This window comes from Juglans regia, chromosome 5, assembly GCF_001411555.2.
Source record: "Juglans regia cultivar Chandler chromosome 5, Walnut 2.0, whole genome shotgun sequence".
Classification (NCBI taxonomy): Eukaryota; Viridiplantae; Streptophyta; class Magnoliopsida; order Fagales; family Juglandaceae; genus Juglans; species Juglans regia.
Genome location: NC_049905.1, coordinates 9,699,003 through 9,721,461, shown reverse-complemented (window position 1 = coordinate 9,721,461; position 22,459 = coordinate 9,699,003). Strand labels below are relative to the sequence as shown.

Here is a 22,459-nt window from a genome sequence, read left to right as displayed (position 1 = left end):
ATAAATATTATGTAATCATTTGTGGAACCCATATTTATCTACTCTTCAACAACTTAAAATCATCTCATCTCATTTCCAATTCAAACATACAAAATTTTTAAAAATTATTTCAACTCACAAATCTCATTACTATTTATAAATCATTTAAATAAATTTTATTTTATATCTCGATCCAAACGAAGTCCAGTCTTCGTATCCCACCTCCTACATGGGACGATCGTGAAAGTGGCCGACTCTTTTTATCCCACCTCCTACGAAGTTGGACCACGCTGAGGAAAGAATTAAAGATGGAGGATGAGAAAACTAGAGTGGGCCACGTTAAAGATGGAAGATGAGAAAACTAAGTTGGGCAGGGGTTGGGTGTACCTCGAACATACCCAAATACATACTTCCTTTGAATATCTCATTTGTTTCTTGCACATTCTATATATTACAAAATATTACCGACCATTACAACCTCCGGAAAGCCTACTACTGTCTTTATCACCCCCACGTAGGACGATCGCTAAGCCACTTACATGGAGACGCCTTTGGTTCCCCATTTTACTCACGTCCCTTTCTCAGTTCTTGACAGTCCAAGCCACGCACTTATATGGAGATGCCTTTGGTTCTGATTTTCCTCACGTCCCTTTCTCAGATTTTACATTATTGATCTATCTGCAGAGTGGTGAGTATTTATGGAGATGCAGTTCTGATTTTACATTAGATCTATCTTTTACAATTTGGCTAATTGTATTTGGGTAAACTTATTTTGAGCGTCAACCTTGAAAATGGTTTTTTGTTGGAATGGGCAGGATAGCATTGTTAATATAGGCTACGATGAGATGCATGGTGTTTATGGCGTAGTTGCATCCAGAGGGTTGTCAGAGGAATCACTGAAGATGTTACTCTCTTTGCAAAGACTTTGTTTGGATCTCACAATGTTCATTCGTGTTATGTGGGTTTTCATTGTAATGAAATAGAGAGGCTATATATGTAGTATTGGTTATAGGAATCTGTTCTTGTATTTGCATTAGTCATTTATTTCATGAACATCATCATAATTTATAGTTGCTCGCCAAGGCTAAGGACGTTTTTCGAAAGATGCACTCATGTGGTTAATTTCAATGGAATAGCAGGTGTTGAACTTTATCCAGACATGCAAAAGTAGAGATCCGTTTTTTGAGTTTTCCCAATGTCCATCATTATGAGTTTTTTGAGTCACAAGAAAATGCTCCTCCATTCACGAAAATGCCCAATTTCAATTTTTTTTTTATAAGTAAGAAATATTATATATATATATATATATATATATTAATAGGAGTAATCAAGTACACTGACTGAATACAAAAAAAACATCTTGCTCATATTAGAAAGTCTCAAATGACCCAAAAAGCCCATGAAAAACAACCCAAAATACATCAAGCCCGACCCCAACTCCTTGTTTTCCACAAAACTCTACCCGAAAACCCAACCCCAACCCCTTGTTTCCCATCTTCACAATGCCCTTCCTTTAGACTTCTCTCTAGTTGAGCTACCGCCCTTAACATCGTAGTTGATTGTCAAAGAAAGACGTTGTAACTCCTACATTTCTTGAAACTTGATTCAGTTTCAAGATCATGTAACCCCCTTCCCGTAGGCTAGGAGTGTCACGTGTTTTTCATAAAATAAAACCGATAAGAGATCTCATATTTAATAAATAAAATTAGAATTTATTTTGTCGAAAAAATTGTCTAATAAAATGTCTTCCAAAATAAACATCAATGAATAAATTTATGTCATAAAAGCCATTTTAACCATTCCTAAAGGACACCCTTCCACTCTCTGCCTTTACAAGCACGTGAATCGAATAATCCCACACTTCAATAACAAATGAAAAAGGCAAACCAACTTTTAATGAGATAGTTCACTTGAACCTTTACAAGCACATGAAGTAGGCAAGTAAGTATCACCAACAAAAGACACAAGAACCAGCAGAATGCTACGTTATAAGATCATCGAGATTATAGCCCAGAAACTTTAAGAACAAAGACATAAACTGTTGAGAATGGGATTCGACAACATTTGGAATCTTTTGCAAGGATTGGAGCAACAAGGATAATACTGTTGCATATGGAGTGCTATCTGATTCCAGAGTAACAAACGAATAACAATTCTGTACAAGATCTGGAAAATAAAACCACATCAAAACAATAAACTTCCAACGGAACTCAGTTTGAAGGAAGATAAACTAAGAAAATAATAGCTTTGTTGCTCTAAAGCATGTGCCATAGACCAGACCCTGAGTCAAGATAAGAAACTATCACTAGATCAAAATAAACAAACTAATAATTGATAATAGAAAAAACTAAAGTCCGGCTCCCAGCGGGTAGGGTGCTACTAAAGTCACACCCAGGGAGAGAAGCCACCTTTGGTTGCCCCCTCCTTCCCTTTTATTTGCTCATAAAAAATTATAATAGCAAAAATACTATTGTCACATACCACTTAACTCATCATGTAAGTTCCCACGGTCTTGTTCTTTAGATGTATGAAATATCGATTGGTACTGCTCAAGACAAAAAATAAATTCATCCCATACAACTTGAACATGCTGGCTCAACAAAATTGCAAGGCATTCCAAAGATTGCTAAAGCGGTTATTCAATACATAGGCTCGAGGTACCCTGCCAGCAGGAAGACCCATCTGTATTCTGGAAATCTATAGGATAACTTTCCAGATTGCAGAAATTGAAAGAGAAGTTCCCTCGATTGAGAAAAGCAACAGGAGAACCTGACATTTGAAGGAAAATCAACCCAAGATTTCATAGTCAGAGCAGGGTGTCAAACAACAGGAGCAGCAAGAATATAGAGAAACATACATTAATGCCCTGACTATCCACATGGGATCCCTGAGCAACTTCAGATTTTGTTTTCTTCCCAACTGCTTGATCATTTGTAGAATCTACAGAGCTCAGAGGTTCATAGTGGCACAATATTCTAAGAGTTGAAAAGCGTAACCCCTTGTTCGAGTGGCGCAAATTATCAGCAAATATCATTACTGCATCCACAGCCTTCTCCACAGAAAGTTCTGGATGATACTTCCTATTGCTACTGTGTGCTTCCACTGTAGGCCTGAGATTTTTACAGTAGCAGAAAGTTAAAGCTGAGTTTTTAAGCATAGACAAGAACCTGTAGATATTAAAATTGGCCAATAATAAGAAACAAACTCATGATGTATGTAACAGTTGACACACAGGTCAACTTACCTATAGACAATATCCAAATAATCACCTACAGCAGACAATACTTGTGCAGATGATATGTATATTTTTGCCAGATACAAAAATTTGCTTGTTTCTTCAGGCTGGGATTCTTTACCATGATGTGATTTGTTATAAGAACTCAAAGCAGCACCAATTCCGCTTTGCCGTGTTTGTTTAGGAAGACCTGCTACGGAGCCTGAAAAAATAATAAAGATTAATACGCTGATGAGCCTCATTAAGTGCATGAACTCTTGATGCAAAAAACCAAGAGAGACATATTATATACTGTCATTACAGAGACATGGGAAAGTTATACCAGGGTTCAAAGTGAGCAACAAATTACATCCAAATGATAGAGAAGGTGTCATACCTGCTTCAATCATCAGTAGCCGATCAAGTGCATCAATCAAATCTATTAAATAGGATGACATCTCTGGGATATCAATCATACGGGGATAGCAGCTAATCATTTCCCACAGCAAAACTAACTCAGTCTCATGAATATGACTACATTATGGATCCCCATGCACAATGTCATTTATTGCCCCAATCCAATAGCAGATAGCTTCCTGCAAGAAACTCTGAATCTTTGAAGACACTTCTACAGATGTGCTGCCTGAGAAGTAGGACCCTTGCCCTTTTGCTTCCATTATTCCACAGAAGGACAGTAATAGAAATAAAACCTCTTCTTTTGAAGTCTCTATCAAATCACTCAATGCACTGAAAGTCCAATCAGAAAGGTCAAGACCGTCCCAGGAAACAAACCATATCGCATACCAGAATTTTTTTTTTTTGTAAGTATATATCCCATACCAGAAATAACAAACATATAACATTACCTCAAGATGTTTACTCTGAAAATATATAATATGCAAGGGTCCTTTTGTAGTAGTTCTCTAATAAAATTCAGCAAGCTGCAACATAAGCCTAACCAATGTCAAAACTATTTTTCTTATACAAGTAAAAATGTGCCAATAATGGGGAAAAGCAAGGGAGAAAATATGTGCCAGACAAGTATGTTTTACCTTGAGTTCCTTGACCTAAATACAGGAGCCCATTGCAATCAACAGTCAGACATGGCTGGCATGTTATTTTTATTGTGGAGGCCATTCAGAATACATAACATCAATTCCAGAATCTTATCAACAGCCTTGGTTTGATCCTTCTCTGCCTTCATAATGCCAGAAGACATGACACTATTTTGCATAAGAAACTCCGCATGTTCAAGCAATGACTGGTAATCTGTTTAACATCATAGCAGTTTCACTTGGAATATAAGAACTACGTAAATATGCAGCAAACAAACAAGTAAAATAAAAGGTGTGGCTGTAAAACAAGCCAAGCTCAGCAAAAGAGCAGTTGGGTGAAATAATGCTCACGGAACTCGCTAATCAGTTGTAAAACTAAAGGAACCAATCTATAATAGCCTATTATCAGCTCCAATCAATGTCTAACTTGAAAAGCCAATCTACTTGAGCTCAACTAAAAAACTTTTTATGAAATGAAGATTTAAATTTTTTTTCTGATCATATTGGAGATTATTCACATGGACTTACATCTGAGCTTGAGCAGTGGACTAGCTTGTTTACAGCAGTTCCCCAAAAAAAAAAAGTAAATCCAGATAATTTATGACTCACCATAAACCATTCACCCGTTATGAATCTGAACGATGGAAATAAGTAGCACCAGGAGGTTACTCAAATGCAAAATGGATCCACCAATTACACAGTTAGTAATTTTTTTATAAGTATTTCAACATAAAATCCAACTCCTTTGCCTCTATATCCTCACAGTCTTTGAAACACAGAAATAACAACTTCAAGACAGCCTCTGGGGGGGGGGGGGGGCGCAGACATAGAAAGGCTTAGAACCATGAACTTTTGAAGGTTTCATAACCCATAGAGCAAGTTAAGATTCAACTAAAGTTAGCAAACAGGTTAATGCAGTATACATGTATTACAAGTGGAGGAGAAGAATAATTTAGATTTTCATGGTGAAGATTCAGAACCTGATTAGGCAAACAGAGAGAATGAAGGAAACCAAGGAAAATCACTAAATAGAGGAAGATCAATCATCTACCAAAACTTCCCAGATAATTACACTGACACTATTATCATTCCACTCATATAATTTATACTCTCATCTCAATCACTCCAAAACACATTAATTGTGCAAATGATCGAACATTCTACTCCACAAGGCACACATATTGTTAACAAGCGCTGGTTTATGATCATGCTAACACCACAATAATTTCTCTCCAAATCAATAACTAATTAACAGTAGAGAAATTCGCTCAAAAAGGACTCCAAAAGTAAAATGAGTTAGCTTATATATCATAGTTTTGTTTAGACCATGAGACATGTTTAACCGCAGTGGTGTATAACATGTATTACAACCACTAAATAAGATGATATCTGTACTTCTACAAAGCAGTAGTACCTTCTAATTTCACTTCGACAAACACATCAATCACCTCTCTTGTTATCGATACATAATTGAAAAATCTGAAAATCTTTAAACTCAGGTTTCTCCTTGCAGATGGATTAACTAGTGACAGCCAATCAGCTTGATACTCAGTGAGCATGATAGACAAGGCCAGAACTAGAAATCAAATGAGTTTTTCAAAACACAAGGTCAAGACAGAGTTTCAAAAGTGGAGTAAAAGTGGTGCAAAGTATACAGAACTCCCCTCACACACCCAAGTACAGGCACATAAATGAGTGGATAGGAATTAGACTAATTATTCTGCTGCGTAATTGTAAACTGACATTCCATACTTACAAAAGTATCTAAAGTGGAGTTTACACTATAATCAATTCAAAAAATGTCTTCCATTGGGTGTATCTTTTAAGGCAATGTCTATTTGGGATATTATCAAGAGAGAAGGAGAAGCATCGACAGGCTGGATAGAAAGAAATTATAACTAAATAACTAAACTCACACACACGTGCAACGTAAGTATGTGTCTCTCTATAGCATCATCTTTACAATTGTAAAGCACATGGATTATATTTTACACAATAATCGGTTATAACATGATAGAATCATATCATATTTTGGGAAGAAACGAAAGTAGATTGTCACAAGAATTCATGGGATTATGTATATTATAAATTCGCAATAAAATAGACCAGCGAAATAGATGCAAGAAATTTCATTTCTCAATACCCAATATAGCACTGTCCATCAATAGCCACGATACTCGTTCTGCTCTTGAATGGAACCTTGATGAGGCCCCTCTCATGACATAACATAGTAAAGCACTGACACCAAGTTTTCTTGTAGGCAACGGTTTCTTCACAACTTCACTCATTATCCTTTTAATACCTGTTAAAATCCCACACAAACCACATCAATAATCCTCAAAATAACTCAAATCTGATTGATTGCAGCTCTGGCTATGCTATATACCAACAACATGAGGTCATCTACATGCATACTATTTACCAATTTGGGGCATAGTCCTCCTTTCAAAAATATAAAAACTAAAAAAGGTAATCCACATGCATACCATTTACCAATCTACAACAGTCAACGAACAAAAGGAGATATACACATGCAATCTGTTCGTTCAGCCTACAATAAAAGTTAATCAACCAACCCTGCTCCAACTCCTTGATGGCATAGCTGCACCAATGTGCTGCAATAGCTTGGCACATGTGCAAAACTATGCAAGCCACACACACACACATACACGAATGAAGAATAAGGCAGGGTGGATGAAAAAATGAAGTGAGGGTAAAGCATCATGAAAATTATTAGATAAAATCAACTCAGCATTCATATGGTACCAGTATAAAAAAAAAATAGAACATTCTAGAAGTACTGTCACCATATGAAAAGAATGCATCAACATGAAAATTGGATGCACCACATCTGAAAACTCTTGAAAATGACCATGTTCTTTTGCACAAGAAAAAAAAAAGAAAAAAAAAAAAAAAAAGAAAAAAAAAGGCCACAGAAGATGCAATGAACACACTATCCAGAAATATAATTACCAATAATTTTATTCCAAACCACATTGCATAGAAAACGAAAAATATGACCTACACCAACTGGTATTGTAGCTATGAACCAACTTAAATGAATACTAATTACTGTTGAAGGATGGGTTTAAAATCTCATTAGGGCACGATATGTGACCAGCCCTTGAAAACAGCTTTCCCAACATTGTTTAGCCTCTCATTGTAAGGATGCATCCGTAGCAGAACTTTCGCAGATATCTGAGAATGGACCCCAAATGAATATCACTTTTATTAGAGCAGCAAATGATTGATAAGCGGACCTTGGAGGTCAAGTCTTCTACTACGTGCTCTTCCCCCAAGATGGCCCCATTTCCCCCGAATGGAGATTTGGGAAAATAAGGCATCATCAAGAATAGCATTATTTATTTGGTTGGCAACGTCATGGAAGATAAGATCTAAAGGTAGATAGCTTGAGGAAGAAGAAAGTCATAGTAATGGACTGGTGTTGTACATGAACGAAGGAAGGTTAAAGCATCAATCATCTCCCGCTTCACTACGAGGTGGCTAGGGATTTATGGGCATCAATAATTCGTTGTATTAGAATTGAGTACGTAATGACCTCAAAGGCTCAAACAATAGTAGATTTGATGGATCGTAGGTGAAGTCCAATTAGTACCCATATAAATTTACTAGTTTGAAGGATGCTACATTTTGTGTTTGATATGGTGTGTTTAGCAACAACATAATGCTTAGACTTTCGAAGATTGGAAGGATAGCGTTTGAGCTAAGAGTCATTATGCTTAATTCCTTTTATGTTTGGATGACAGTGTACGATATTTTCCCTCTAGCTTTTTAGATTTTATGAAATTGTATTCAATAGTATACTTTCTACAAAAGTGCATGCAATAGTAAATTCACCGAATTTTTCCACTACTCTTCTTCTATCCCACATCAACTATACACCTCCCAAACAACCAATTGAATCCAAGCAACATGAATCTACATGTTGGCTACACCAGTGTATGATATTGGGAGTCATGTTCTTCACTCTGGAGAGCCCTAATCCCTTCGTTCAAGTTCAACTTGCAGTTACACTTTTTACATCATAATTAATGGAACAAGTGAACCTCTTTAACTCTCTTTGATGCATTGAGACATCAACAAGCAATTCCATGAGCTCCTCCTCACCCTTCACATGAAACCCCAGCAGCATGACATAAAGTTTTTATATCTCTCCTCACCCAATCAAAGATTCCTGACCTCCCACTCTCCAAAGGATAGACCTAGCAAGAGGCTCACAACACAAAGGTACCTCTAGTTCCCTATATTTTCCATAGAATAACAAAAATCTGCCCATTCGAACTGTTGTTACAAAGGTTCCCCAATATTTCTTGAGTCCTCCCAGACACACAAGATCTAATGGGTGCAGGGCAGAACCCCGTACCTGGCCTGCCTAGCACATCTATTGGCCCCGCTAGGGCCAGAGCAGGCAACCAACCTGCCTCAAGGACCAGGGTGGACAAGGTTAAGACTTAATTCTAACATACCGGTGGGTTGCAAGCAGGTATCCCGCGCACCTGCCCAACACATAAAAACCAAAAAAACCCTAACAACCACACGCCAATCAGTAGCCACCTTCTTCCTTTCTCCTTCTCCACTTCCTCTTCAATTTCTTCCTCTTCTTCTTCCCTTTCTACTACCCCTTCTCCGCTTCCATTTCCCCTTCCCCTTTCTCTTCATCTTTTTTCTTCTTCATAGTCACAAACCCATGGTAGTGGGTATCTACATAGAGAAGACCCATGACCATGACCGTGGGTCTCCAACAAAAAAAATCTTTATTTCAAAAACAAACTTGGCTTCTATGAACAAATTGACTTATCACCCTATTGGAAAAGACAAGTGCTTTGATACCAAAACTGAATTTGAAGACCATTGTATGCTATATTTGCATGGAAAAAAGGTACAGAAACGTGGTTACCTCATACGAGAATCATCAGAAATCCTTGAACCATAAACAAAAGGTTATTATAAGTTTTTCCCTCACAATAATATTGCTATCAACACCATGCCATTTACAAACATATATTTTCTATAAGTTATTCACACAAGTCCCACTTATCAAAAACAAAAGTTATTCACATAAGTCCATACTGGAGACCACATTAAAATGTTTCCTAGTTCCCAAACAAGAAACTCGCAAGGATACAACAAAATAACAATAATGACTGCAGAAATCAATTGATGAATAATTCAAACATAAAAGGAAAAAAAGGTTCCTTTATATCCATGTCAGTAAAACAAAGGAATGGATTCCCTGAAGACAAAAATAAATAATAAAGCATGATCATACCATACTGCAACTGCTCTTCTGGTGCATTCCTAAGCAAGATTGATAATGCCTCTGCTATAAATTTTTGAACATAATCCTTGGGATGAAATCATAGTTTTACCGTCACCCTGAAAAAATTTGAGAAAAATATGTAAGTAAATATCTTTGCTCATGCATAGGTAAATATATATATGAATGGCGACTCTTGTACCTGGCTAATACAGTAATACAAATGATATTTGAGAAAACATCTACCATCTCATTGTTCTAGAAAAATCTGAACATGTATCAGCTAATACCTGATATTAACATTATAGAATATATCCCTCAGACCTTAAAATAATTTGTTTCGTCTTTTATACATTTGTTCAAATCATCTTTTCAATTTACCTAATAGTTCAATTCAAACTTAATTTCCATTTCAAGTACTTATTCTGGTGATGACTCGTGATGAAAATTTTTTTATCAGTGAACAAGAATTTTTACCGATGATACACGGGACATATACATGAACAACACCTAAGCATGAGTGTCGAGCAATGCAAGAAAATCGTGGCCTTTCAATCCATTGAAATCTATTACAATCAGCCAATCGAATAAAGTATTCAAAAAAGAGTTCTAAGCTCATCCATTGACCGCTCACGATCCTCAAAGAAAAATAGTAAATATTTTTTATAGTCATGTGCTATATATCTTTTGATACATAGTAAACCAGACCAGCTTTCTGAGAAAAAGAAGCCTGGGAAAAAATTAAAAGAGAAAACGATTTGGATACTCAAACTAGCTCCTTCAGTTTGATTTAAATCTTTTGGGGCAGACTTTTCATTCTCATGTAGCATAGCATATAAATGCAGTTTACATAATTATTATAATTATGATTCCATTGCCTATAACCTCTCCATTTTGCAACTGAGAGATTTTTCAGTAATTGCACAAGATGACAATTACAAAAGAAATTGGACTATGTGACGGAAGGGGCAGTGCTAGCAATAGCAACAAATATGTGACAAAAGAAATCAGAATGATATTGCTGGATTAGAAACATATCACCTAGACTGACAAAAATCAGAATGATATTGCTGGATTAGAAACACATCACCTAGACAAAATATCAAAAGAGCTACCAATTACCTAGACCCACCCCAAAACTACCAAACACAGAAACATGTTTCATTTTTGTTTCAAAATGGGACGTTTCACTGCAAACCAAAATATATATGTTTTGCTCTAACATAAATCTCAAATATTGTGGCATGAACAGTTTGCTTTCACAGAATCATTACAACAAAATTAATAAAATTCCTAAAGCAGCATTCAAAAGTACTTACTTGAGCAGATAAACAAGGTCTCGTATCAAATACTTCTGCAAATACATCATAATATTTGACCACGATAAAAATATCTGCCTGTCAACAGCCACACTTGGAAAAGTTTAGATTGAGATTGAGGAAGCTATTTGGAAAAACTGGAAACAGAAAAAATATTGACAACTAAAGAACACTACAGAAACCATGGATTGGACCTGTTCGATAATCTCCGGCTCCCTATCAGCACCACTTTGTAGGAGAGACGCTAAAGAATCAGCAATCCTCAGCAGAAAGCTGTCAAAGACCACATACATGAGATACAAGTCATAAATGCAAAAAACTGTAAAGACATGGCATACGCAAGAATATGATAGTCTGACAAGGAAAATTTCAAAGCAATTTAAGAGGGTGTGAGGCTAGTGCATCTCCAACAATAATAGAGGCTAATTTCTCGTTATGTACATTGTTAATAAGTGCAGCAAATAGCAACCTATAGTGCAGGATTCTAAGGATAGAAGCCCCCAAGAATAATTTACTAAGAAAAAGAAAAGGAAAAAAAAAAGCCAGAGAATTAAATCCAGAAAGAAGGAACTCACGGGATAAAATCCACCAAGAGATCTCTAGATAGAGCAGCAATTAACCTGCATGAGCATAATTTGGAACTCTCAACATATCTCATGTTAAAGAACAAAAGCATAAATAACTCATAAACAAACGAACAAAAAACAAAAAACAATACAAATTAAAAATTCCTTCTTAAATCACTAAACTCTTCTATAGTTCATTGTCGCTCTTGAACGATCAAAATACAAATTATACATATTACTTTTTTTTTTATAGGTAATAATAGAATTTATTCCAAATAAATAGGCATAGCCCAAGCTTGTATACAAGTGAGTACACCTAAATACAAGCTATAGCAAAATAGAAATAAGGCAAAACGCTACAAATATTATCATCCCTATGATCACGATGTCAATTTATTATTATATCTGTTACAGCTTCCAAAGATTTGTACCAGGCTTAGTAGCCAGAAACAAAAAGTTAGTGGATATTCAGATCCTACATAAACTGATAGCATTGATCGATCGCTAAAACCTCATCAGAGAAAGTATCATATCACTCATTCCTGACCCTCTTCTAATTACTTTCCCTGACGTGATGTTATTGGTATGAGGACAACCCAAGTTAATAACCAAGATACTCTACCTACTGAGCCAGATTCAACTTATTACTGATTGATAGTCATTTATCTTTTAGGCTTTGGGATTGTTTGGATTATGAGAATAGTAATAAGATTGTTGAAATGTAATGATTATATTTTTTTTCCGATATCATCGGCGCTGATTGCTTAACCACAAAAAAATTGGCATCTGTCAAAAGATAAATGCAATTTGGAACTTGCTCTCCAGGATGGAGAAAATTTTGTACTTAAGCTTGTTGGTGTTGATGCTCGGTTCCTGCATTTTCGACGGATTCGAACCCATTTGCTCGAAGACTTTTTTTTGAGAGATTTAAGAGGATTACAGACATTGGGGTAAAAGGATGAACCAGTCAACAAGCTTGAACATCTAGTAACTTGAGTAGCACAAACAAAGCTTATTTCATGTTGACAAAAGACGGAAACCAAATTAAACCTTTAATTCACGACCTCAACATTGGAATAGTTGACAAATTCATCTTCGCATAGTCACCAAGGAATATATATTTGATGGGTCATACTACTATTTGGTGGTTGGTAAATACAGCAAATGGTGAAAACTACCTTGTTCCTCAGCTTCAGGCTTTCACCCAGAGATGCCTCAAGATGTTCTAGAATAGTCTGCAGCAGCACTGAGGGCAGCACTGACAACAGCGATGGGTATTGAATTTCTGGGGATGGGGCTTCGATGGAAGAGGTAGAGGTCAAGGGGATGACCAAGGATGGGTGTTGAAGAATTTCTTATCAGCTGTAGTCAGGCACACAAGAGGTAAAATGGTAGAGTTACGGGGCATATGTGATATATACATACATTTTTCTTGTGAAGCGTATGTGATACTATTATATTATATTATATATTACATCGTCCTTTGTTTCTGGTGAACCCATCTCCCCATTTTCATTGTCATTATCTTCCTTTTCTTGTTGGCACGATGCTTAGCAGCAATCCTTAACTTCCTCTTGGCATTGCGCATTGGATTGACAACAGCCATTACCTCTTCTTCCTGTCTTCTCTTGTCCCGTTTCGCCTTGAGATTCTTCCTGATCTCGCTGTACGCTTGTACGAAGTTTTGGATGCCTACAGTATTCTTTATTGTTTCACGAACTTCTTCTGCCAATTGCTTTATGTCATCTGCAGGACAAGTTAATGCCCGTTACGTACAAACAACTCAACAGATTGCATGAGAAAATCATTAATTTAGGGTCATGAGATTGAGCAAGCTATCTATACGCTATTGGGAAAACTTAATTGCTATAATATTACATTATGAATGAAAATTCATGCAGTTCCAACCAAAAAGCACGATGAAAGACTGAAAAAGGATTCATGAAATTAAACGACTGTTATAGTGTGGAAACCAAACTCACCAGGGATCACTTTCCCAGAAAATCCTTCACAAACTTTATATAGGGGCAGTAGGATTTCGGGTACATAATGTAGGCAATCGTCGTGACTGATTTGTGATGATATTTTTGAAAAACAATTGAATATAATTTTCATCTGCATAAAGCAATTAAAATATCATTAGTAGCATGTATCTCAAGAGTGAAATGTTTCTGAAAAGGCATTTGAATCGTTAAGGAATTTTCTAAGAATATCTTCAACAAGCCTAACAAACTTTACGCTACCACCTCTGGAAAACAAACCTGAACAGCCTCCATCTGAAGGGCAATTTTTCCCATTCTTTTGAGCAAATAAGAAACAATTGCATGTCGGATATCGTTGGATTGGCCAGGATCCTCTTGATAACTTACACCAGATGTAAGAGACAAAAAGACGCTTTTCCCCTTTCTTGAATCCAGCAGTTGGAAAGCTTCAAGAAAACGGACTTGCTCATGCTGTTCAAGGGTAGACCAGAACTCCATTTGTGCCATCAAAGACTTCATTCCACAAATCGTGAAGACAAGATTTTGTGTTATAAGGTACGTGGAAGAATCTAAGACATAAACAGCTCTAATATTTTTTTTCAGGTAAATAAACAGCTCTAATAATATATGTAAAACATGAAATGAGTAGTGTTCAGAAAATGATAAGCATAGAAACATAAGCCTTAAGCAGGATAAAACACAGAAAACTCAGTTGTAAATGAATAATATTGTTGAAAAAATTGACATCAGCATCTTTAATGCACAGAGCCCTCAATGAAGTAAGATTTTCTACTTCTGGAAGTTTCAAAACCATTTCTCGTAGTAAATCTATCCATTCCTGAAACCAAATCAGTCTAGAATAAAAACCATGCCAATGCAAGAGAGTTCACTTTTTGCAATATCAGTTAAATCATTTAATTATTAAATCATTTAAAAAAATCTTTTTTTTTCAGGAGTTTACAATAACGAACTTTATTACATCATGCATACACGCAGCAACATAATCATATATGTTAGGTAAGCATGTCTCTCTTTATAAGATGGCAACGGGAACTGTATACCTTCTTGACAGTAGTTTCTCTGCTCAAAGTAACCCCCATATGTTTCAAAGGGAACTTGTTTATTATAAGCTGAATAGATGCTCTTGTCCAACAACCATTATCATGCATAATCAACTTAGAAGTCATTTCTTGCCTGACCTTTTCCATCTTGGCAAAGAATCAGGGCAGAAAATTCAACAAACGAGAGCAATGACCTATAAGCACTATGTGTAACGCCCCAATGGAAGGCTCAAACCACATGACCTATACTTCAAAAGGACTAGTTAATTATACAATTGGAGCCCCATTGAAACCTTATAAAGAGCAAGAACTTCTCCTTCCCAAGCAATGTGGGATCCCATACACCACCTATCCTTATCCATATCATATGGGGGTATCACAATCTACTCCCCTTAAATTCCCGACATCCTCGTCGGGCCTGTCCATTATAGATGGCACAGCTCAAGTCCCACATTTCTGGTTAGGATAGGCTCTGATACCATTTGTAACGCCCCAATGGAAGGCCCAAACCACATGGCCTATACTCCAAAAGGACTAGTCAATAATACAATTGGAGCCCCATTGAAACCTTATAAAGAGCAAGAACTTCTCCTTCCTAAGCAATGTGAGATCCCATACACCACCTATTCTTATCCATATCATATGGGGTATCACACTATGCCTTAAGATCAATTCTTCAGAAGACATGTCATATACACAATGTGATAAAATGACCAATGCATGATCCTCATGAATAGAATAGAAGAAATTGACGCAAATCTTTTCATAAGCATTTAATATGGTGTCATAATCAAGGCTACCCAATTCAGTAGCAGAAGTTGCGTTCAAGTCACAAACAAGTTTTGCCTAGATTCCAATCACGAATTAAGAAAACAGAGACAATTGGGATTCAGAAATCAATCAGGATCAATCAGAAGCAATACACAAATACAATACCATGGACAGGATAGTAGGATCAGCTTCCGCAAGAGAATCAAGAAGATGACAAATAGACAGCCGCATCTCCAATTCAACAGAAGCAAGTAATGGGGAAACTGACGTCAAAACCTTTTAGTACTCACTTCCTAACGCTGGAACAATTTCTCGAATGACTTCACAGCTTCAGAACACAGATCTGCAAGAAATTACAGAAATTCAAAGAACAAGCAAAGATTGATGATGGTAACTACCAAAATTTAAATTTCCAGCGTTATACCTACAAGAAACTTTAGCTTTCTTTGCTACGAATGGGAGCAAGACATCTACAAATTTTCTTGCTAGCAATGGGTCCTTTATATACTTTGATAATAACTTGAAAATTCTTATGTCCCTCTCCCCCGGACATTTGACCAATTTCCTGGTACAGAAAAATGATGTCATAAAGGGGACTTTCCAATCTCAGCAAGTCTAAAAAAGGACTGCATCAAAAAGAAGTTTCTCCTTTTTCCCAGAAATACTAATTTAACAAAAAATTAAACTTCTTCAAATACACATGATATTTGAGAAAACATCTAATTAATGGAACAAGTGAACCTCTTTAACTCTCTTTGACGAGTCGAGACATCAACAAGCAATTCCATGAGCTCCTCCTCACCCTTCACATGAAACCCCAACAGCATGACATAAAGTTTTTATTTCTCTCCATACCCCATCAAAGGACCTCCCACTCTCCAAAGGATATACCTAGCAAGAGGCTCACAACACAAAGGTACCTCTAGTTCCCTATATTTTCCATAGAATAACATAAATCTGCCGATTCGAACTGTTCTTACAAAGGTTCCTCCATATTTCTTGAGTCCTCCCAGACACACAAGATCTAACGGGTGCAGGGCAGCCTGGCCTGCCTGGCACATCTAAGAGCAGGCAACCAACCCGCCCCGAGGACAAGGGTGGACAAGGTTAAGACTTAATTCTAACATACAGGTGGGTTGCGAGCAGGTATCCCGCCCGCCCGCCCGCCCAACACATAAAAACCAAAAAAACCCTAACAACCACACACCAATCAGCAGCCACCTTCTTTCTTTCTCCTTCTCCACTTCCTCTTCAATTTCTTCCTCTTCTTCTTTCCTTTCTACTACCCCTTCTCCGCTTCCATTTCCCCTTCCCCTTTCTCTTCATCTTTTTTCTTCTTCATAGTCACAAACCCATGGTAGTGGGTATCTACATAGAGAAGACCAACGACCATGACCGTGGGTCTCCAACAAAAAAAATCTTTATTTCAAAAACAAACTTGGCTTCTATGAACAAATTGACTTATCACCCTATTGAAAAAGACAAATGCTTTGATACCAAAACTGAATTTGAAGACCATTGTATGCTATATTTGCATGGGAAAAAGGTACGGCAACGTGGTTACCTCAGACGAGAATCATCAGAAATCCTTGAACCATAAACAAAAGGTTATTATAAGCTTTTCCCTCACAATAATATTGCTACCAACACCATGCCATTTACAAACATATATTTTCAATAATTTAGTTATTCACACAAGTCCCACTTATCAAAAACAAAAGTTATTCACACAAGTCCTTACTGGAGACCACATTAAAAAGTTCCCTAGTTCCCAAACAAGAAACTCGCAAGGATACAACAAAATAACAATAATGACAGCAGAAATCAGTTGAGCAATAATTCAAACATAAAAGGAAAAAAAGGTTCCTTTATATCCATGTCAGTAAAACCAAGGAATCGATTCCCTGAAGACAAAAATAAATAATAAGGCAAGATCATAGCATACTGCAACTGCTCATCTGGCGCATTCCTAAGCAAGAATGATAATGCCTCTGCCATAAATTCTTGAACATAATCCTTGGGATAAAATCTTAGTTTTACCGTCACCCTGACAAAATTTGAGAAAAATGTGTATGTAAATATCTTTGGTCATGCATAGGTAAATATATATGAATGGCGACTCTTGTACCTGGCTAATCCAGTAATACAAATGATATTTGAGAAAACATCTACCATCTCATTGCTCTAGAAAAATCTGAACATGTATCAGCTAATACCTGATATTAACATTATAGGAATATATCCCTTAGACCTTAAAATAATTTGTTTAGTCTTTTATACATTTGTTCAAAGAATCTGTTCAATTTACCTAATAGTTCAATTCAAACTTAATTTCCATTTCAAGTACTTATTCTGGTGATGACTCGTGATGAAATTTTTTTTATCAGTAAAGATGAATTTTTTGACCAATGATACACGGGACATATAAAAGAACACCTAAGCATGAGTGTCGAGCAATGCAAGAAAATCATGGCCTTTCAAGCCATTGAAATCTATTACAATCAACCAATTGAATAAAGTACTTAAAAAAGAGTTCTAAGCTCATCCATTAACCGCTCACGATCCTCAAAGAAAAATAGTAAATATTTTTTATAGTCATGTGCTATATATCTTTTGATACATAGTAAACCAGACCAGCTTTCTGAGAAAAAGAAGCCTGGGAAAAAATTAAAAGAGAAAACGATTTGGATACTCAAACTAGCTCCTTCAGTTTGATTTAAATCTTTTGGAGCAGACTTTTCATTCTCATATAGCATAGCATATAAATGCAGTTTACATTATTATTATAATTATGATTCCATTACCTATAACCTCTCCATTTTGCAACTGAGAGATTTTTCAGTAATTGCACAAGATTACAATTACAAAAGAAATCAGACTATGTGACAGCATGACCATGGTGGAAGGGGCAGGGCTAGCAATAGCAACAAATATGTGACAAAAGAAACAAGAATGATACTGCTGGATTAGAAACATATCACCTAGACTGACAAAAATCAGAATGATATTGCTGGATTAGAAACACATCACCTAGACAAAATATCAAAAGAGCTACCAATTACCTAGACCAACCCCAAAACTACCAAACACAGAAACATGTTTCATTTTTGTTTCAAAATTGGACGTTTCACTGCAAACCAAAATATATTTGTTTTGCTCTAACTTAAATCTCAAATATTGTGGCATGAACAGTTTGCTTTGACAGAATCATTACAACAAAATTAATAAAATTCCTAAAGCAGCATTCAAAAGTAGTTACTTGAGCAGATAAACAAGGTCTCGTATCAAATACTTCTGCAAATACATCATAATATATGACCACGATATAAATATCTGCATGTCAACAGCCACACTTGGAAAAGTTTAGATTGAGATTGAGGAAGCTATTTGAAAAAATTGGAAACAGAATAAATATTGACAACTAAAGAACACCACAGAAACCATGGATTGGACCTGTTCGATAATCTCTGGCTCCCTATCAGCACCACCTTGTAGGGGAGATGCTAAAGAATCAGCAATCCTCAGCAGAAAGCTGTCAAAAGACCACATACATGAGATACAAGTCATAAATGCAAAAAACTGTAAAGGCATGGCATACGCAAGAATATGAGTCTGACAAGGAAAATTTGAAAGCAATTTAAGAGGCTAATTTCTCATTATGTACAATGTTAATAAGTGCAGCGAATAGCAACCAATAGTGCAGGATTCTAAGGATAGAAGCCCCCAAGAATAATTTAGTAAGAAAAATAAAAAAAAAAGCCAGAGAATTAAATCCAGAAAGAAGGAACTCACGGGATAAAATCCACCAAGAGATCTCTAGATAGAGCAGCAACTAACCTGCATGAGCATAATTTGGAACTCTCAACATATCTCATGTTAAAGAACAAAAGCATAAATAACTCATAAACAAAAGAACAAAAACAATAAACAATAAACAATACAAATTAAAAATTCCTTCTTAAATCACTTAACTCTTCTATAGTTCATTGTCGCTCTTGAACGATCAAAATACAAATTATACATATCTTTTTTATAGGTAATAATAGAATTTATTCCAAGTAAATAGGCATAGCCCAAGTACAAAGGTTGTATAAGTGACTACACCTAGATACAAGATATAGAAAAATAGAACTAAGGCAAAACGCTACAAATATTCTCATCCCTTACAAGGCTCTTCACCCAAATTATACATATTCTACAGATATTCTATGATCACGATATGTCAATTTATTATTATATCAGTTACAGCTTGCAAAGATTTGTGCCAGGCTTAGTAGCCAGAAACAAAAAGTTAGTCGATATTCAGATACCTACATAAACTGATAGCATTGATCGCTAAAACCTCATCAAAGAAAGTATCATATCACTCATTCCTGACCCTCTTCTAATTACTTTCCCTGACATGATGTTATTGGTACGAGGACAACCCAACCTCATCAAAGATAAATGCAATTTGGATACTGTAGAACCCAGATTTGTACCGAGTCGCGCAGGAGAATTTCAGCATCAGCAATAAATTCATCAAACCATGACGATACATCCAACCTTTTACTCGTACATGCCAAAGAACCCAGAGCTTCTGATCATTGTAGCCGAAGAGGAACTTGATTTTGTAGTTAAGCTTGTTGGTGTAGATGCTCGGTTCCTGCATTTTCGACGGATTCGAACCCATTGGGTATTGAATTTCTGGGGATGGGGCTTCGATGGAAGAGGTAGAGGTTATGGGTATTTGGATTCATAGATGAGTTGAGATGGTTTGAGATGGTTTGTGAATAGTAAAAATGGGTTGAGATGGTTTGTGTAGAAATTTGAGAAAATTGTAATGATGAGATGAGATGAATTGAGGTGAATTTTGAATACAAACGACAGAGGTAGGAAGGTTTTCTCCTCTAGTATTTGGAGGTTTGATGATATAATACCCTTTTAATTCCATTTTGAAGCTGAACAAAATTGCAATGAGCGATATGGCATAAATGAGCCATCCAATAATTTTGAAAGATAATGGAACTGGAATGGTAACCCCAATAAAAAAAGCAGTACATGTGAAGAATACGCCACAGTTGACAACAACTTTAATTGTTCCCATGTACTTGGGATTAATGAACCAAGCAACGAAGAAAGAAGCAAATGCAAGTAATATAGCCATATTCAGAAAATGGAAACCTGTGGGAAATTTTGAGTGAACTTGAACGTAGACAAGTGTTACATCAATAGCTGCTGTTAAGCAAGAAGGAAGGACAAATTTTGCCCAGCCCATGTTGCGGCGCCGTTCAGGTTCAACCGGCCCCAAGTCAACTCCTGCTTCTATGTCGCCGGCTGGATCAGTAGTATTTCTAGGTCGGAAGAAATATGCCATTCTGGATCTACAACCGAAGAAGTGTGTTTAAGAATTTGGCATTACGGTCCATATATATATAGTGTTTGGGGTGCTACACTTTGTCGTAACCAGCGACCCCGACCCCAGTTTAGCGTTTATTCTTACAGTCCCAAAATTTTATTTAATTTCATTATATTATTTATTTTTAAAGATGTGGATTCTTTAAAATTAAACTTAAAATTAAGTTTAAAAGAAATAATAGGGATCTCAATTTTTTTTTTTTTTTGTTACACAATATTTGACTTTTTAATATGGAATCTCAAATGAAAATATAAGAAAAAATATTTAAGATCAATGATCTATATAAAAAATAGTTGCGAGATTTTATCATCTACATTTCATTGAGTAATAAAATAATTTATTTAAACTTTCAATTATAACATTATATGTTTAATGTGATACGAAAATATCTAAATTTTACATGAAATCTGATAAGTAGCTTCCATATTAAATAAAAGATGACATTCTAAAAGATCTCTTGATAGTTTATATGAAGAAAATAAACTCTAAATATTTTATTACAAAAATAACAATAGATGAATATTATTTCATGAAACATTAAATATAAAACATATATTAAGTTGTGTTTTTATAATTTTATTTCTACATTCTTTTTTATAATTTGATTTTATGTATATATTATCAATAGGAGTAATCAATCACAATGACTGTACATAAAAAAAACATCTTGTCCATATTAGAAAGTTCCTAATGACCCAAAAAGTTCATGAAAAATAATTCAAAATACACCAAACTCGACCCCAACCCTTGTTTCCCGTAAAACTCTACCCGAATACCCAATCCCAACCCTTTGTTTCCAGTCTTCACAATGCCCTCACTTTAGACTTCTCTCTAGTTGAGTTACCACCCTTAGCGTCGTAGTTGATTGTCCAAAAAAGACGCTATTGCTTCCTGCTTTTCTTGGAACTTGATTCAGTTTTAAACATGTGTGTAACACCCCTTTCCCGTAGGTTAGAAGTGTCACATATTTTTCATAAAATAAACCCAGCAAGAGATCTCATATTTAATAAATGAAATTAAAATTTATTTTGTAAAAAAAATTGTCTAATAAAATGTCTTAAAAAAAACTTAAATTAATAAACTGAATAAATTTATGTCATAAAATTCATTTTATTCTAGAAAGTCTAAAACTAATTCAACTGTTCCTTTTAATCCTGGCCTGCCTACTCGTGTTCAACATCCTCACCAGGGTGGTTAAAAAAAATGAAATAAACTAAAATAAATCAAAGACTCAGCAAGAAATCCATCACAATGTAAACATAATAAACACAAGGTTTTCAAAAAAGTTTTCATGTTGAGAGTTTAAATTCATGACTATTCATTCTAATGTTTATACTATACATGACTGATTTATTTGAATTAATTGACTGATTTGACTTAACTGACTGATATGACTAAACAACACACTTAACCTTATGTACGAGGTTGTGCACCGGTCCCATGTCCTGCCGCCGCAAGAGGAGCCGCTGATAGTATTCTGGCATACTATGGTGGACCACGCTTGAGTCCGTGATGTGCACATCCACCCTGATCTGAACTGCATTGGTACCACGCATCTAAATGACCATCTAATTAACTAACCTGATCTTATTTTGCACTTGAATTTAAGATACCTTATGTGTCTTATGTACATGAGATGCATGAAATAATATATACATAATTATAACTTCTGAATCTGAACATGATGCAGAATGATATGATCGTATGCTATGTTGGATGACATATTTACATATGACATGAGTGGTACATAAAAATGGCTGTCAAATAACTAGCGCTAATAATAATCTATATAAGCTATATTGTGATAATATTAATTTGTGATTAAATTACTTACCT

The 22,459-nt window shown here is 35.7% G+C and overlaps 2 protein-coding genes across 11 annotated transcripts; both read right to left on the bottom strand.

The window, feature by feature from the left end:
• Nucleotides 1–2,292: 2,292 nt before the first annotated feature.
• LOC109022183 lies at nt 2,293–11,976 on the bottom strand. 3 transcript variants are annotated; one of them, XR_004801508.1, is made up of 12 exons: nt 11,891–11,976; nt 11,421–11,465; nt 11,040–11,118; nt 10,846–10,923; nt 9,539–9,645; nt 6,392–6,550; nt 4,246–4,462; nt 4,060–4,134; nt 3,591–3,940; nt 3,224–3,416; nt 2,837–3,089; nt 2,293–2,748 (listed from the first exon to the last, which is right to left on the bottom strand). XR_004801508.1 is itself a non-coding variant. In XM_035689980.1 (7 exons), exons 4-7 carry the CDS (start codon nt 3,688–3,690, stop codon nt 2,677–2,679), a joined length of 618 nt encoding a protein of 205 aa, XP_035545873.1. In that variant the 5' UTR covers nt 3,691–3,940; nt 4,060–4,134; nt 4,246–4,462; nt 4,858–5,047; the 3' UTR covers nt 2,293–2,676. The 3 variants fall into 3 exon arrangements, 1 of the variants encoding a protein (XP_035545873.1); XR_004801509.1 differs by having other exon boundaries at nt 3,336–3,416; nt 10,846–10,919; XM_035689980.1 differs by lacking the exons at nt 6,392–6,550; nt 9,539–9,645; nt 10,846–10,923; ... (1 more) ...; nt 11,421–11,465; nt 11,891–11,976 and adding an exon at nt 4,858–5,047.
• A 347-nt stretch (nt 11,977–12,323) lies between these two features.
• On the bottom strand, nt 12,324–20,661 carry LOC109022156 (U3 small nucleolar RNA-associated protein 20-like). Of its 8 annotated transcripts, XM_019005002.2 has the most exons (11): nt 20,389–20,661; nt 19,707–20,165; nt 19,018–19,062; nt 18,679–18,757; nt 18,485–18,558; nt 17,171–17,272; nt 15,654–15,790; nt 15,391–15,568; nt 13,673–13,906; nt 13,394–13,526; nt 13,119–13,157 (listed from the first exon to the last, which is right to left on the bottom strand). In XM_019005002.2, exons 2-8 carry the CDS (start codon nt 19,895–19,897, stop codon nt 15,519–15,521), a joined length of 678 nt encoding a protein of 225 aa, XP_018860547.1. In that variant the 5' UTR covers nt 19,898–20,165; nt 20,389–20,661; the 3' UTR covers nt 13,119–13,157; nt 13,394–13,526; nt 13,673–13,906; nt 15,391–15,518. The 8 variants fall into 8 exon arrangements, with proteins under 8 accessions (XP_018860535.1, XP_018860527.1, XP_035546348.1 ...); XM_035690457.1 differs by having other exon boundaries at nt 15,650–15,790; nt 19,707–20,661; XM_019004995.2 differs by having other exon boundaries at nt 19,707–20,661.
• Between the last annotated feature and the right edge of the window lie 1,798 nt (nt 20,662–22,459).